Below are 18471 nucleotides of genomic sequence, written 5' to 3'. Positions count from 1 at the left end.
TAGCTCCTTCAGGTCCTTTCTTGTTATCCTGCACAATGACTCTGGTTGATGATAAAACTCGGGTCTACCAAGATCCCTAGTGAAATTACAAATATACTTCAACCAGGGTATCCTGAGGGCCCTATCCAAGCCCATGCAATCCTTGAGGATATTTCTATTTAACATTAGGTCCGGCGAGGTCCATACTCTATACCATAGCAAAACTGGTTGTATGCTAATCAGGTCACTCACATAACGCACACCTAACTCAGCATGACAGTTAAAAACAGGGGAGCTAACAGGGGTTGCCAGAATAAATCTCAGAAATGCATTCTCTACCTTTTGTATAGAGGAAGAATTGTAAATCCCCCAAATACCTGCCCCATATGTGGCTGTACTGATGCACTTGGCTTGATACATTTTTAACAGAATCGCAGGTGGTCTCTTCCCCAGCTTTTTCGAGAAAGTCATAAGTGCAGCAGTGGCTTTCTTGAATGACAATGTCCTATTTCTGATGGCTGGCCCCCAGGACCCCTTTTCCTCAAGGACTATACCCAGGTATGAGAAAATTTTAGTTGGGGCCAGATCCTCCTTCCCAGCAAATAGGCGGCACACTCTTTTCTTACGACTACCACAGGACATTACAAATGATTTGGATACATTGAGTTTTAACCCCCTGTTGTCCATAAAGTTTAAGTAAGTGTCCAGAGCAGTTTGGAGACCTCTTTGAGTCCGGGACATGATCACTGCATCATCAGCATATAAGAGGGACGCAATTTGGTGCTGATTGACCTGAGGGGAGTCGCGTGCTGCAGCAACTAAAACTTTTTCTAGATCGTTAATGTACAGGTTGAACAAAAGTGGGGCGAGTACGCACCCTTGTCTCACTCCCCTCTTTACATGAAAAGGCTTGGTGCATTCACCATTGATGCCGTACCTAACTTTCGCCCTGGCGCCGGCGTACAACTGTCTTAAGAAAGAAATAAGTACTTCATCTACCTTCATGTCGCTCAGGATCTGCCACAGTCGATTGTGAATAACACAGCGCTTAGGTCAACAAACACTACGAAGAGTTTACCTTCTTTGGCCTGGGTATATTTACCTAATAGTGAAGTAAAATTAAGAACCTGTTCCACGGTGCCGCAGCCCTTACGAAAGCCGTATTGAACCGGCGATAAAATGTTGGCCTCAGCGGCCCATAGTTGTAGGCGATTCAAAATAACTCGCCCGGTGACTTTCATAAAGGAATCCAGAAGGGATATGGGACGATAACAAGAGGGTTTATCCCGGTCCCCTTTTTTGAATATAGGTATGATTATAGAGTCTGCCCAGGTATCAATAAAGCCCCGCGCACAACTAGCCTCCAGTACACGCGTGAGTAGGGGCGACCAGAGCTCAGGCTGATATTTGAATAGATCTATGGGGACACCATCTGCGCCTGGCGCTTTGTTACCTTTGCTCTGGGTGATTGCATCTGAGATTTCATTTACGGTAACATCTAGCTTGATCGGAGTGAAATCGCCCGCCTTTTGACCCTGGGTAACAATCTTCATATCAACCAATTTATCTTTCCCTCCTGGATTATAAACCTCGGCGAAGAAATCTATCCAAGAATCTTCTGTGATAGCCTCTTCCATTCTATCAATTTCCCCTGTAGTAAAGAAAGGAGCCTTGACAGCTAACCAAAAGGCAGAGCAATCCTTTTCCAAAGACGCATTATATAAACATTCCCAAGCATCGTTCTTAATTACGCATTTACGTGACTTCCTAGCCTGGTTGTACACACGTCTAAGATAGATAATCTCAGATTGGTTCCTCGGATTTTTCCTTAAAGCATTCTTGAAGGCAGTGTGGGCCTTAGTACAGGCTGAGTCGAACCACCCTTTTCTGGCTACATTCCCCTCTTTAATTGGACGTTGTAGGTCCTCTTTATTTGTCTTTGTAATTATTGCAAAAGAGTCCAGGATGTCTGTATGTAATACTTCGTCCTGAAGGCAAACATTGATGGAAGTTAACGCTTGTTTAATTATGCTCCTGTTCATAACCTCTTGGTTACACTTTGACCATCTAAGGGCGTACCCGTTCATTCTATTTAGGGTGCAGTTAGTTGACCAGGCCAATTTCTCCGCCGGAATACAGTCTGATTTTCAGGGGAGCTGTATACAAAAGCTTAATGGGAGATGGTCACTCACCCCAAGTGTATGTGTAGCAAAATCGGTTAACCAGCAGGAGTGGGAGTTGGTGACGGTAATAAAGTCGATCAGCGTGCTAAACCCTCTCCCCACATACGTAGATGTGTAGTGAGTCTCCTCTTTTGCGCTTAAAGTTAAGCTCAGTCACCATCTTAGTTTTGATCTCAAGTGACAGTCGGGTTGCCTAGATCTTATATGTGTGGTTTGGTTAGACTGCTCACTTAGTATTTTACATTATTTTCATCTTGCCTATTTCCTACTTTGCTGTCTGACAATATTGCATATTTTATATATTCTAATCTCTTGCTACTTACTTTTCTATCCAGTTAATGATGAGTCTAGTCGAGATACAGAAGGGGCTTTGAAAGAATACCTGTGTTCGAGCAGCTGCCTGCCACCTCGGGATGAGAAGCACGAGCCCGTGGTTGTCCGGCCCTATCCTCAGGTCCAGATGCTAGCTCCACATCATACGGTGCAGCAAGGAGGTTCCGTCTCCGTCACAGCTCAGCAAGGCCATTTGACCTCTGCCATGCCCCTATCTTTCTCTGAAGGGATTCTTAAGGTAATTTGAGGGCAGGTCATTAAAAGGTTTCCTGTCTCTAATACTAGTTTTCCAGTAAGGGTACCCTCCTCCGATTCATAATCTTCAAACAAGGCCTTGAAATATTTGAAAGTTGTGCATGTAGGGATCATCCCTTATTAGAGGAACATTTTCATTCGTATATTTTGAAGTGCCAGATAGTGTAAGTTAACTGGGCTACATCTATTTACATGGTATGCAGGAAGCCTGAAACATCGGTGGGTGATCGAGAATAGAATAACAGGGTAGACCTGTTTAGGAGTTTAGATGAGAATAATTCCAAAAATCGTATTGAAGGCCGAGTCAGTGCTCTTTTTGATGCTGAAAGTGTTTTAAGTAGTTTTCCGAAAGACTGTGTGAAATTTCAATGCCAACCTGAAGGTTGAATTTTCAAATAGATGGGGTGAATCCACAGAATATTTGGTAGAGAGCTTGGAAAGATTTAAAGTCTGGTTATTTTAGGTCTCTTTAAATTTCATGTATGGTGATCAGACTGACGTCTTAAGAACAGCTTTATATTCAAGGCATCTGATTTTTCGTTTTATCTTTACCTTGATGGGGAGCCAGCGGAGCACTTAGCGGATGTGTGTGATATAGTCTAATATTCTGGTGGAGGACATAAGAAGCACAGCAGAGTGCATAGCTACCTTGATGGGGTCCAGAGAACATTTCAGGATGCCCACTTATGTGGTATTTCCAGATCCTGGACTGAAAAGAAATGGTGCATGTGCAGAAGGAGCGGGACATAAGGGCATTTGGTAGCCTTCTAGTGGTGACCCAGGATTGGGTATCCGTAATTATGATTGCAGAAATTTGTTGATTTTAAAATGCTCCTCAAGCCTTAACATAATTTTGCTCCCAGCAAGGCAGAACTGAGAGCAGTATGTAAAAGGGGTCATTGCAGGATCACAATGCACAATTAAATTGAATATCTGTTCGATGAGTGACACTTTTCTGTGCGTTGGTGTGGTAGGTAGCAAAATAGTTAGCTACTGGTGTTGCAGGTAGAGATAGGTGGTTATATGTCGTTATTCTAGGGTAGAGTCATGAAAGAGCTCTTGTTGTATAAGCTAATAGTTTGAACTGCTGAGGATGGTACTGCCAATGACCTCCTCTTTTTGATGGCTTGATGTCATTGTAGCTAAAAGTATGCATTCGTTCTAATTGTGTTTTTCTCCTTATGGTGCATCCAGACCTCACTGAAGTCCTCCATGCCCAGTCGCCCAATTGCTCCGGCTCCACCCTCTTCCCTCTCCTCTTTATCCAAGGTATCAGGGCAGGTGACGGTGACCGTGGAAGGGAACCTACCACAGGCGTCTGCCATTCCTGTGGCTACCATCAGTGGCCAGCAGGCAAGTTTTGTTTTTGATCTTCTTCTTCCATGGAATACAGAGACCATCCAGAACGAATATTTCCCAACTCCATCTAAAAATCTTCCCATTGCCTATAAATCTGCAGTAACATGAAAATGTATCCTTTATTCCTACATAATTGTGTAAGGCAACATGTGGCATGTGCATTTCTGGTAGCCAAAGTGTACTTCCATGACAAAGTAGTATATTTTACACGTGTTTTGAACTGTCTGTCCCCAATAAATAAATAAATGGTCCAGCTCTTTTTAATTCACTTTGAATTTGCAATCTTTGGCATAAGATGAGATTCCCTCTTGTCTGATTGGTCTTTGTTCGTGAAATGAACAAATGTTCTCTTGGGCAGGGAGATTTGTCTCTACTTCCTTTGTATGTAAGTAGACACCCTTTTTTGAGCCCTTAATTTTGATTCTAGTTTTTCTCTGCGTGTGTTTCTCTGATTTAGGGACATCAGAGTAACCTGCACCATATCATGGCAGCAAATGTCCAGATGTCAATTGTTCGTAGTGGTGCACCTGGGACTCCACTGCACATAGGAGCATCACATCTACCTCGAGGTACAATGTTTTTAATTATTTTTTAAATACATTTAACAGTTTGTGACTGGATATAAAGTCATTAACAGTAATTAAATTTCACATGAGACTGAGAAGTGAATTCCCAATTAGGGGGGGCTCCCCTACACAGTACCACTGTTAACTGTTCTTCGTTTGCCAATCTCCTTTCTGGAATTGATTGACTTGTTCTAACGAAAGAGCCAGTGTCCCCTTAATACTCTCTATATCACCTTGCTGCAATAAAGGTTCTGGCTCCCCTGAATTGGTTACCCACAAAATGTATGTTGATTCTGCAGCAGGACTGCCAATGCCAAATTTTGGATTGGTGCAAAAAGAACAATTGATGGACAGAATGCAGAACAGTGTCTTTTGCAGCGTGAATCTTTCTGGATTCACTATGCTGTGCATTATTCCGCGGTCTGGTGGTTGGGTCCGGAATCGTAGTCTTTCTTCTTTTTTTTTTTTGTAGCCCAGGTGGGCGTCGACGTCCCACCATTTGGTGTACCTCTCGTGACGTCGGCACGCTTCCTGCGGAAGCTCCCACCTCGGGGCGCCATCTTCAGATTCTTTTATCCGCTGTTGGGTCTGGATCGTCACAGTGAAGCTCCAGAGTTTTTGGGAAGAAAAGAAGAAAAAGCACGAGTTTCATCGAAGAAGAAGTTGAGGAAGACTACAGAAAGGAAGATCAACAAGCCGGGACGACGAAGAAGGAGGAGAACCTCGAGATCTTCGACGTCCAACGGAGAATGCGCACTCAGGGACACTGAGCGCAGGAATGGACAAGACACCCTTTAAATTCTGCTGTAACGGTCACCATAAATACGCGCAGAAGGACCAACACCCGGTCTGCAATCTTTGCCTGCCAGTCGACCACGAGAGCAAAGACTGCAACGCCTGTTCCGCCTTCACACCGAAGACACTCCGGGTTATAGCGAGACAGAGGAGAGCCAATTACAACATGCAGGGCAAGGGACAGGCCCCGTCGCTGTACGAACTGGGCCTCTCCACCGACGAGGAAGACAACGTCGCCGAGGGACCAGATGACTTCACGGTCTCAGAGACCGATAAGAAAACGTCTGATAGGGTAGGAGAGACGTCGAACACTAAACCCTCGACAGGGCCCCGAAAGCCTAAGTCAGACTCTCGAAAAACAGAGTCAAAGTCCTCGAAAGGAGCACCGGCGCCGAAAATTTCGACGACCGCAGCTGCCTCCAAGGACGAAAGGCCCAAAAAGGACTCCCAGGTGGCGAAGACCGGCGAAAAGCCAAGGTCGTCGAAGCAAGGCCAAGAACTTGGGCACTCGACTTCGAAGGAGAAGGTCGCGTCGACGCCGGCCCCGGCTAAAAGACCCGCGCTCGACGCCGAACAGGCCTCCGAGCTGGAAAAGAAGAAGAGGAGGCTGGAGGCAGAAACGGAGAGCATTCTACAAAGGAAAAAGGAGTTTGACGAAAAAATGAGAAAATTCACGATTCCCACGAAACCACCGTCTGTCATCGTAGACGTCTAGGAACAGGAAGAGTTCGACGCCGAAGAACTGTCAAACTCCCGGAGAAGAAGAAGAGGACCTATACTATGAGGGAGAGGAAGATGATGACCAACAATCAAACTACCGCTCGGCGCCATCGACGACACAGGACCTGGAGTGGCAGGACCTTGACGCCGAAAACACGGAAGAGCCTGTGGAGACTTACCCTTCAAGGCCTTTGCCGCCAGATGACATTGGGGCCTACAATATGGTCATCAAAAGCGCAGCTGCAGCTTTTGGGGTCAAGCTGGAGGAAGAAAAGCCTAAAGCAGACTTTTTACTGGAAACACTGCTCCCCATCCAAACGAGGAGCCAGTTCCTCCCCATGCTCCAAAGTGTCATGAACCAGGGGAAGGAGGCGTTCAAGGACCCAGCAACATGCAGGTCCATCACACCTAGGACGGAGAAGAAGTATAAGCACTCCTCACAGGACCCTTCCTACATCAAGGGATCCGCCACAGCGGACTCCATCATTGCGTCAACTGCCAGGAAAAGGGCTAATGTCCCGGCAACCTCTGGCCCACCACCAGACAAGGAAAGCAGGAGGATGGACCTGACTGGGAGGAAGATTGAAAGAAACCCGGCGATGCACTGGCGCATGGTGAACTCCATGCCCTACTGAACTGACACCAATACCAACATTGGGACGAAATGGGGCAGCTAATCAAGCACCTCCCCGAACAATACCAGCAAAGAGCCTCGCACCTGGTGGAGGAAGGGAAGAATATCGCAAATTCTTGCCTTAAAACGGCCTTAGATGGAGCCGAAACATCAAGCAGGTTGATGGCAATAGGGATAACGGAAAGAAGGCAGGCCTGGCTCAGGATCTCAGGCTCAGGCTTCAAGCCGGAAGTCCAGAACAACATCCTGAACACCCCTTTCAACGGGGAAATGCTGTTCGGAGCCCCGGTGGATGAAAAACTCACCCAGCTCAAAAAGGAGAATGAAAAAGCAAGGTCCATGGGGGCCCTGCAATTCAGAGGGATGAGAAGAGGTACCCCAACACGGAGACCATACGGAAGGGGCAGAAACCAGCCGGGAACGTCACACCAGACATTCCAGCAGGGCCACCAGGGCGACAATCACTGCCAGCAGGGACAGCAGAAACAAAATTGGCAGTACCAGCCTCGGGCCAGTCCTTTCGCAGTAGGGGGAACGGACGAGGGCAAAGACGAAGACCGGGAGAACAACCCGCCTCAAAGTGACTCCGCCCGGCGAAGCGTGCTCAACCACAAGATCCCTCCGAGGGGAGAGCACTGAAAATTCAACAAGAGAGTGTTACACAGACCAAACGCCAACGAGCATGCAACACCAGTAGGCAGCAGGCTGAGACGTTTCCTTCAGGAATGGAAAAAGATAACAGACAAATAGATACTCAACATCATACAGTTTGGATACTGCGTAGAGTTGGAAAGGAAACCACCGAACAGGAAACCAAAGAGAAGGGAACACTCAGGACAGGAGCTAATGCAACTCGTAGAGGAAGCACAAGAGCTACTCAAAAAGGAAGCCATAGAACCAGTACCATTCAAAGAAAGGAACAAGGGAGTGTACTCAAACTACTTCCTGGTACCAAAGGTGGACGAAACACTAAAGACCCATTCTGGATCTACGGTTCCTAAACAAGTACATAAGGACACAAAAATTAAATATGACGTCCCTACAAGAGGTACTACTTCAGATGAGAGACGGAGACTTAATTTCCACCGTGGATCTCAAAGATGCCTACCTGCACATCCCAATGAACAGGCAGCACAAACATCTGTTAAGATTTACCATCAACAAAGATCACAACCATGGCATTCGGACTAATGTCCGCACCAAGGGTTTTCACAAAATGCCTTGCGGCAGTGGCGGCGTACCTGCGGAGGGAAGGGATTCATGTATACCCTTATCTCGACGACTGGCTAATAAAAGCAAGTTCACGCAAAAGATGCGAGGAACACGCACAGCAGGTCACAAGGACGCTAACGAAGCTGGGATTCTCCATACACTGGGGGAAATCCTCAATGGAACCGGAACAGGTGAAGATCTTCCTGGGGGCACAGATCCACACCATACAGAAAACGGGGATCCCCAGCGACAAGAGAACACTGGCCCTGCTGAGGGAGACGCGCCTCATGGGGATGATGGCGTCATGCATTCACCTAGTCCCCAATGTACGCCTACACATGACACCATTCCAGGAATGGCTGCAACAACAATGGTCACAAGCAACCGGTAGTTGGGAGGATCTAGTGGTTGTAACGCACACAGTGCAAGAAGAGATAGTGTGGTGGAACAAGGAGAACATAACAATAGGGAAGCCCTTGACACCACCAAGCCCAACGGTAACCATCACCACAGACGAATCCCAGATAGGATGGGGAGCACATATGAACAGGCTCACAGTGAGGGGTCTGTGGACTCCAGCAGATGCGGTCAGACACATCAACTACCTGGAATTGAAGACCGTATTCCTAGCCCTGAAGGCCTTCCAGAATCTTGGGGACCCTTGGTTCTACCCCCCTAAAACTCCATTCCTAAAATTGTTTACTTACTAGTAAACCTAACACTTAGTTTTTCTCCATAGGATTATATGGTGAGTTTTCTCTGGAAAATCTTGTGTTGAACTGTCTTGTACTGCAACAAAAGTAATTTAGTGCCTTTAAGAGAGTTAACCTGTTTACTGATGTCCTATTTTGTATAAACTGTTAGGAGTTTATTTCATGCCAAACTAGACAAGTAATTGCAAAGTAATCTGAAAGTAATTTCAAGTGTTTTCGAACAGGTTACCATTTTCTCAACTGCAAAAGTGATCTGAATGTTCCTACAAAACCAGTGCTAACTGTATTTTAAAAAGTAACATTGTATGAAAAGTTCAGCTAATCTGCTACTAAGTCGATCTTGGGTCTAGAAATAAAACAACATAATAATGTTTTATACAACTAATTGGTCTGGATTCAGTCTGTTGAGCATGTGACATAATTTCTTCATGAGTGTGTACAACAAATGCTTTACACTACCCTCTGATATGCCTGACTGCTCAACCACACAAATACAAAAGAGAGTAAGGTATTTCCTACTTTAGCCTCTGCTATACCTTTGGGGATCCACTCGACTGTGCACACTATACCTAACTTTGATATAGTAGATACAGAATTAGCTCCCTTCACCTGTGTCTTATCATTCCATTCAGACAAAGCAATCACCCTTCTTGTCTTGGAAAGAGTTGTGTAATCATAGGCCCACATGCGAGTCTATAAGTCTTCCCACTCTTACCATGTTCATCCTGATGGAGGAAAAATGCATTGTTGCATTACTCTATCTCTCCATTGTTAATTGTCTGACCAGTATGTTTTTTCTTTCTTGCAGGTGCGGCTGCTGCTGCTGTAATGTCCAGCTCTAAGGTGACAACAGTCCTGAGACCAGCATCTGCCTTGCTACCGAGTGGTCCAACTGCTCAGCCAGCAGGTCAGCATATCGTCCATCAGACAATCCAGGTAAGTGTTGAACCACAACTGGATAGTCAGCTGATCGAGACAGCGATGGCCTGAACTGCTCTTGTTTAAGCTATTATCCAGTCACACCCTAAGCCCCTGTGGCAAAATGACCAGGCACAGGCTGAATTCTCTATGGAAGCACATCTTATATTTTCTGACAGAATTTCTGAACATGTGGACATGCCCACATGTTCACAAATATTGTACCTGCCATGTTACATCCTGGACATATGTATGCCATTTCTAAGTTTATCTTATGAATCATCACAGGGATTGCATTTGTGCAATGGTGTATATTAAAATATCAGGTGAAATCTGGCATTAGTCAAGTTTTTCGTGATGTGGGTTAGTGCAGTATCCCCTTTTTTCCCCTGAAACTCCTCTCCATAAAGCCCTCCACATTATTATTTTACTAACTTTTCAATGTTGGTGTATGTTTGGACTGTGTGAGAATTGTGTGCCTGCAGAAAGGTATGCCAAAAGTTTTACTGCTTTGATATTCTACTGTACAGCAGCGTGAGAAAGTGCCTCTTTTGACATTGTTAGCCCCATACTTTTTGCCTGGAACATGATATGGTTTTGATTGAAAGTTCACAGGGTCCCTGCCAACCAGGTCCTCTGTGCCAGAGCTCCTTCCCTAAAAACTGTACCACGATTTGCAACTTCAGACCCCCTGGAAGTCCCTGGTAAATGGTACCTTTGTACCTAGGGCATTGGGACTGAAGATAGTCCCCTAGGCACCCCTCACCAAGGCCATGCAAACTGCCACACATCCACCATACCTTGGTGTAAACAAAAACGACAAATTCGACATGGCACATTGCCTGTGTGCGAAGTCAAAGCATAGGTAAGTCACCCCTCAAGCAGGCCTTACAATCCCCTAGGCACAGTGCAGTATATCGCAGGTGTGGGCATTTCTGCATGAGCAGATATGCCACAACAATATTTAAGTCTGTTCTTGGATATTGTAAGTGCCAGGGAAACCATAGAGAGTACATGGGCTGGAAACTCAACCACATTAGTTCCCTAGCACCATGATGGCTTCACGGAACGCAGGAGTGTTTGTTACCAAACTGCTCCACTCAATAAACTCACAAAGATGCTAGTGTTGAATTTATTAAAAAATTTACTCGAAGGGCACTTCAGAGGGGCCCCCTGAAAGCCTACCAACCCTGGATCTCTGACTGGCTTTAGACAGCCTGCCACCACCAGACATGTTTCTGGATGTCTGGCTCGAGATTCCATGTTCTTTAAGCCAGAAACAAAGCCCATCCGGGACAGAGGTGTCCTACCTCTTTCCCCCCCCCCCCCCCCCCCCCCAGGATGAGCACCGTGCTCGAGAGGGACACTTCAAAGACCTTGCTGCCTTTGTAATGCAGCCGCAGCCTCTGCTGATGGGAGCACCTGGTAGAAACGCCCACTTGGAGCCCGAGAACAGGTGATAAAACTAAGTGAGAAGAAGAGGTGTGCCCTCCTTTGCCAACTCCACCACTCAGGTGCTGGAGGCAAAGTGAAGCACATTTTTCAATGCCCACCATCTTGAAGAAGGTGGGTGTAGGAAGCTGGCTTTGTATATACTATACCAAAGTGAGGTATAGTGTGCACAGAGTCCAGTGGAACCCCAAAGGTAGCAGAGGTAAAGTAGATAGCACCTCACTCTCTATTTGTGGTAGTGTGGTCGAGTAGTAATGCTTTATTTTTTTTTTTTTTTTGAAAAACCTTTATTGATCAAGTACAAAGCATACACAGCTTCTTGCCTACAACCATGTCACCTGGCCGGCAGCAACAACATGCAGCGCAATAGGCAGAGAACACTTGCTAGACAGGAGTAAGTCAGGCTCTCAGCATGTCGCCAACAACCTATATCTACTGGCCGCTGGGTAGTACATTAAAGCTGTTGATCCAGGTAGATAGTGGCAACGATAACAGCAAGAAGCACACAACCAATTACCCTGTGAGGTTTCGTTTTTCATTTTATCAAAACCAACTTTCAACTTCAATGAGAACTGTACACCCCCAGTGCGTGTCCACCATACTTAGTATGTGGCGTGAGAAACTGTTCAGTGCAGAGCCGTGGTATGAGGTGTACCCATGGCTGGGTACAAATCAACTGTAGGGTTATGTTGCTCTGCCCGTAACTGGCCTAGCCAGTGACCTGGGGGGAGACATCCTTGATGCAATGTAGTGAACATGAACCGGTGCTACACACGACACAACCTCTCAACCTGCGCTGCGGCGGGGGAAGCTTGGTGGCATCTCGAAGCTGGGGAAATGGCATCCCGCCCCCTCCCACCCATGTAGCAGGCGCAGAAAAAGCTTGCACACCAGCAAGCATGTACTCGGTCCGAGCAAACGGCGAGCGTCCCGTACACCCATCCTGGGGGGGGGGGGGGGGGGGGGAGACAGGAAGACGAAAAAGGGGGTCAAGGCAATCAATCCGTCGTAACGGTCTATGGGGTAGAGACTGCACAGGGCGTGGCCGAGGAGTCGGCTCTCCCAACGTTCCCCGTCCCGCCCTCATCGGCATCTCCCCCCTCATCGGCCCGCAGGAGGTAAGCGACGAGGGGTCCCCAGAGGTCCCTAGGCCACGATTTAGGGGGCAAGAGATCAGCACACTGCTGAAGCCTTTCCTGCCATGTAGACATGGTACTCAGCCAATCCTTGAATTTAGGTGCCCGTCCACGTCCCCATCTACACGCCACGTGACGTTTGGCCAGCAGGAGTCCCAGAGCAAAGAATTTCCGATGCGTCTTGAGCACCGGGTGCGACCGGCCCAACAGACCGAGCTCAGGGCAAGGCGCGGTGGGCACCCCGACCATCTCGGACAGGGCCGAGAAGACCTCCTCCCAATAAGCGGCCACAGCTGGGCACGTCCAGGCCAGATGGAGAAAGCCGGCGCCCAACCTCCTGCATCTCACACAGCGGTCATCACCTCGCAGCCCGATTCGGCACAGTTTGGCAGGGGTATAGTAGAGGCTGTGCAAATATTTAAAGTGGACTAATCTGAGTCGCGCATTCCCCGTGACCTCGGTGGCATGAGAGCAACTCTCCTCCCATTGTTCGTCCGACATCGGGTTCCCCAGGTCATTATCCCAGTCCGTCCGCGCCCTGAGGGAGGGGGGGGACGGAGCCTATTGTACGTGGGCATACAACATGGAGACCACATGTTTCGGGGTGTCGGTTTGCAACATAGCATGTAGAGGCGCCAAGACCTCGGGCTCGTCCGGGAAATTAGGCGTGACCGCCTTTATGTTCTGTCGCAGTCGGACATAAAGGAACGTTTCCATCACCAACGGGGACATCTCGCCAAAGAAGTGCGCCGCCGAGCGGAAACTCCCCTCATGATATAGGTCACCCCACGTGCAGATCGCGAGCTTTGTAAGCATTTTGCGACCGAGCCCCTCACGTGCAACACTCAGTCTAGGATCGTGTGCTAGGACCATACGGGGAGAGTATAGGAATGGGGCCCCCATTCGCGCCGCTATGCGCTTCCAGGCCCGTACCGTGCAGTCAACCGTAGTGGGGTCGCGTTCTCCCAAGCGGACCTCCGAATATAGATAACCGGAAGGTTGCTCAGGTCTCGTGTACCCATCCTCCACCGCCAGGTGCGCCATAAAGGGTGGGGGGTGGAGCCAGTAGGCAGCAAAGTGCCCCTGGGCACAGTCATAGTAGCGCTGAAAATTAGGCACCTCAAACCCTCCTTGGTGGTATGGCAACATGAGGGTGCGCAGCCCAATTCTGGCCTGCTTCCCGCCCCAAACCAGACGAGACATCTGGGAGTTAAGAGCTCGGAAGAAGTGGGGACCCGGGCTATAGGGGATGTTAGTGAAAAGGTATAACAATTTGGGAAGAACCACCATCTTAATCAGGGAAACACGCCCTGCCATAGACAGCGGAAGATGAATCCATTTAGTGACCTTCTCGGTAATTTTGTCTAGTGCCGTCCCGTAATTAGCCCGGATTAGAGCCTCCCGGTCTCTGGTCACCCTGATGCCCAGGTATTTAACCTCCTCCGACTCCCACAGCAATGGGTAGTCCAGGGGGAACGGTAGAGTACTGTCCGTCAAGGGGAATAGGGCTGATTTCGCCCAGTTGATCTGAATCCCAGATATGGCTCCGAATTTAGTGATTTCACGTAACAGAGGATTCAGGTTTTCCTGCGGCTTATGCACATAGAGAGTGATGTCATCCGCATATAATGCGACCAGCAGTTGACGCTCTGGATAGATAAGAGAGCGGTGATTATGATGCTGCCTGAGTTTAGCCGCAGGGGGCTCGATCGCGACTGCGAACAGCACTGGAGAGAGGGGGCACCCCTGTCTGGTACCTCTGCGGATGGCAAAGGGGGCAGATCGGGCACCATTGAGCAAGACCGCGGCTTGGGGCCGGGTATACAACAACTTGATCCAATTCAGAAAGCTGAAGGGGATGCCCATGCGCTCCAGCAGCGCCAAAAGGTAGTCCCACTCCAGGGAATCAAACGCCTTAGTGGCGTCGAGGAAAATGGCAGCCGCCTCGCACTGTGGGTTGATATCCTGCAGCACAGCCTGCAACATGCGCAGATTATGGGCGGTCGCGCGGTTAGGGACAAATCCGGCCTGATCCGGAAGGACCAGGCGCTCCATCAGTAGATTAAGGCGGGTAGCCAGCACCTTCGCTAATATTTTACTGTCCACGTTCAGTAGCGATAGAGGCCTGTACGAATCACATTGGTCCGGCGGCTTCCCAGGCTTCAACAAGGACGTGATAAGGGCTTCGCGCATCGTAGCCGGCAGAGAACCCTCCTCCAGCGCAGTATAGTATACCTGTTTCAGCACCGGGGCCAGTGTGTGAATGAAAGTTTTGTAGAACTCGATCGGTATGCCGTCCGAGCCCGGCGCCTTGCCCGATGACATGGACATTATGACATCTTTTATTTCATCTAATTCGATTTCGTGATGGAGAAATTCCTGCTGTGTAGGGCCCAGCCAGGCTATGGCCGTGTCGTCGAGATAATCATGTAGATTAATCGGCGACGACCTATGTGTGGTGTAGAGTCTAGTATAATGGTCAGTGAGGACCCGAAGCTGATCCGGGAGATTGCGCTGCGGGATCTCCCGCTCGTGGAGCAGGGAGGCCACGAAATTGCGGTACCTAGGGGGGCGGACAGCCGAGGCCAGCGCCCTACCTGGCCTGTCTGACCCTACCTGGTTGAGGCGCCAACTAAGAAAGGGGGAAACTGCCACGGGTATGCGCAGCGAAAGGAGGACCGGGGAGTGATCAGAAAGTGTACGGGCGAGATGCTGTGTACGGCCGATCCATGAAGAGAGACCCGCCGAAAGAAATATATAATCTATGCGTGCCCACGTGGAGTGCACTGCCGAGTAATGTGTACCCTGCCCGAGCGAGGGGTGCGAGTACCGCCACGCGTCTATCAAGTGGTGTTCGTCGACAATGTTTAATAATGTGCGTTGGGTCTGCGTGTAGTGCGACGTTTGAGGGTGTGATCTGTCCGCTGTGGGCCGAAGCGCAGTGTTAAAATCGCCTCCCATTACGACATGTGCCACTCCCAGTGTTTGTATCTTACCCCACAGTGTGAGAAACGGGGCCGGGTCGTCTGTGTTGGGGCCATAGTAACAGGCAAAGAGTATTGTGTGTGAGTGCAGTGTCCCCCAGACCAGACAGTACCTACCACCCGAGTCCGCCTCAGTCCCCTCGGGTACAAACCCCACTCCCCTTCGCACCAGAATCGTAACCCCTCTAGCGTAGTTAGAGTAGGATGAAAACACCCTACAGGTAGCCCAGCGGGATGCAAATAAGGGGGACCCACCCTGTAAGAGATGCGTCTCCTGAAGCATGGCAATGGAAACCCCCTGCCTGTCCAAATACCCCAGGACCTGTCTCTTCTTCCTCGGGTTATTCAACCCTCGTACATTCCAGGATATAAGTTGCAATTGTATAGAGGGCCGCGAATCAGCTACGTCACCCATTCACCCAGACCCAAACATCCACGGTTGAGAGCCATAGCATATGAAGTCGTGTAGCACTCAAATTCACCAACATGATAAACTCCCATAACAACTGCCCCCTCCCCCCGACTCCAGGTAACTGGCAGTGCCACATCTAAGATCTCAGCAACTAGCCGGAGTCGGTTCCCTCCCACACCGGCAAACCCCACTAGCCGGGTACCTAGCTCCCTCCCCGTCCCCCCCTCCACGAACAAAACCATCCCCAAGAACATGAGGGAAACAACTGACGCCCTCCCCACACTTCGGAAGGGGGAGTATAGGGGTTCGCCCATTAGGGGACGATGCCTAGGGGCTCCAAACCTGCCCTCCCCCTCTCTACTTTCACCCACTGGGAACCAGGTATGTTCCTGGTAGCACAATGTGGGACAGAGGCGGGTGACCGGGCACAAGTAATGAAATAGTTCAGTTCAGCTTAACACCTGACCTGTTCATCGGAAATGTCTCACCAGAATATACGTCTGATAGTCCGAGAATATGCAGCAGCAGTGGCCTCTCGCGGCCTGCATGGCGCCCCAGCACGATCAGTCCTGCTGCGCCATTGGCGACGGCGCCCTCGAGCGCCCCCCTCCCGTCGCCTCTGTGGCCAAGTCTTTTTTATAGGATTTGAGGAAGTCTTCAGCCTGTTGTGGGGTTTGAAATAAATGCTGTCGGCCCTGGTAAGAAATTTTTAGCTTCGCTGGGTAGAGCATGGCGTAGGGCAGCTCCAGGGACTGTAGTTTCTTTTTCACCCCGGTGAATTTGCGTCGAGCTTCCTGTACCGAGGCAGTGAAGTCAGGAAAAAAAGTTAACGTGGCATTACCATACACCACCGTGCCAATCTCACGCGCTCGCCTCAGCACCGCGTCCCTGTCTCTGTAATTAAGGAAGCGCGCCACGATGGGTCGCGGCGGGGCTCCCGGTGGAGGCTTGGCAGCTAAGGATCTATTGGCACGTTCCACAATGAGAGATGAGGAGAAGGAGTCTTTCCCGAACAGTTCAACTACAAGGTTCTCCATGAAAATTTCCATTTTCCCCGTATTGGTGGACTCAGCCAGACCCAGTACGCGGATGTTGTTGCGACGAGACCTCGCCTCTAAATCCTCATTCTTGTCCGCAATGATCTTAAGGAGCCGATCCATCTGGGTCACCTGCCTGGCAGCAGAAGAGGCCCCGTCCTCCAGGGTAGAGATCCGTTCCTCCGTTTCCTTGATGCGAGTATCATGGTGCTCCAGCCTAGTGACAACACTGTCCAACCTGGTATTGATGCTATCCACTTTGGCGTCTATGGATGTCAGACTGTGCCGCATACTCACTAGTAGAGCTTTCCAGTCTTCGTCGGGTGCCCACGCGGCGGGCGGCTCGCTCCCCGGCGCTGTCGCGGATTTCTTCGCGGCCTCGAACGGCAGCGTGGACTGTTTAGCATCCTTGCGACCCATGTCCAGGACCGTCCCCTCCAGAGTCCGGCTCCCTCCGGCAGACCGGTCGATCAGAGGAGCCTTCCCAGCCGGGGCAGCAGCCGAGCAGTCCGTGGGCACGGTCTCCAACCGGCGGCGCAAGTGGCGACCCAGCGCAGCCCCCTCCAGCCGAATGCCCGCAAGCAGGCAGGAGTAGTAATGCTTTATCAGAGGACAGCGTTAAGCATTTTTTGTACACACTCAGTTAGCAAATTAATTCACACACTCCGAAGACTGAACTTCAGACCAATTGTTTTTGTATAAAAGTATTCTTTTAGTTATTTTATTTTCTAGAACCAAGCAAGCCTGGCACAGTTAAGCAATAAATACTTTACAGTAATAATACAGTTTGTAAATAGTTTGAATTGCAAATGTACTTTGATTTGATTACAGTAGTGTTACTAATAATGCAATGCTTTTGAGAATACAGTACATATACTTTGTATAGGATTTTTAGTAAGTTACTTTTGAGATTACTTTTCTTACACAGTGCAGTATGCCTGAATACTGCACTGGGACATTTCCTGTAAACAGGCGATTAAAACGCGTTTTTGGGAGGAGCCAAGATGGCCGACGGGACGGACGCTTGAGCTCCCGGCTCCGTGGACCGTCTGGCTTCCTTTGTTGATCCTGATCAATTCTCCTGACCTGCGCCGCCCTACCGCCGCGGACTACCGGCACTGAAGTGACTGGCGTTCTCCTGACACCTTTGTCGGCGGGTTTGGTGGCGGACTCGGTGTTTGCTTCGACCTCCGGCGCTCCCCCTGGTCCCTGCGTGGATGGCCGCCGCTGGACGCCGAGGGATGTGGACGGGGTGCTGAGCTGAAATACTGCGGGTGGTCGCGGGGGTGACAACGCTGGCTGTGCGACTGGAGTCGGACCCTTACATCCGGGTCGGACTCCCCCTCGCGCTGGCAGTGGTGTGGACGGCGTTGGAGCCCCCTAATACTAGCTCTCCTCCGCCACCCTGAAGAGAAGCGAGCGGACTCCATTTTGAAGTGTCTTTCTGCGGCGAACGGCCGGTCCTCACGGCAACCGTGGGGCGCTCTCGCCCTGTGCAGTTCCCGAGTGGAGCACGAAGTTTTTCCGGTGTCTACATCCTCGGATCTCCGGTATACATAGTCACTCTTGTCCCGCCACCAAGTGCCTGCAGTGGAGATGACAATGGCGCCTGTTCTTCTTGCTGAGACGCTGGCTGACCCTGGACTCGCAGGGTCTGCGCGCCCATGTGCCCCGGAGCTGATTGTCGCATCGGAGGAGCAGCGGGATAGGGCGGACCGATGCTTGGTACAGAGAGACCCGACCTGTGGGGATGTATTGGCCGCCCTCGTGGCGTTAAAAGTGG

General features: G+C 49.6%; 1 protein-coding gene across 4 annotated transcripts in view; it reads left to right on the top strand.

Moving 5' to 3' along the window:
• SAP130 (Sin3A associated protein 130) overlaps positions 1-18471 on the top strand; it is an 862033-nt gene that overhangs the window by 85355 nt on the left and 758207 nt on the right. For all 4 annotated transcript variants that reach the window (XM_085634456.1, XM_085634459.1, XM_085634457.1 and 1 more), the window contains 4 exons: positions 2498-2733; positions 3945-4103; positions 4567-4678; positions 9558-9685. In XM_085634456.1, coding sequence (XP_085490582.1) covers positions 2498-2733; positions 3945-4103; positions 4567-4678; positions 9558-9685 — 635 coding nt within the window. The remainder of the gene's footprint in view (positions 1-2497; positions 2734-3944; positions 4104-4566; positions 4679-9557; positions 9686-18471) is intronic.

Source organism: Triturus cristatus, chromosome 11 (assembly GCF_964204655.1).
Source record: "Triturus cristatus chromosome 11, aTriCri1.1, whole genome shotgun sequence".
Classification (NCBI taxonomy): domain Eukaryota; kingdom Metazoa; phylum Chordata; class Amphibia; order Caudata; family Salamandridae; genus Triturus; species Triturus cristatus.
This window is presented reverse-complemented; position numbering and strand designations above follow the sequence as displayed.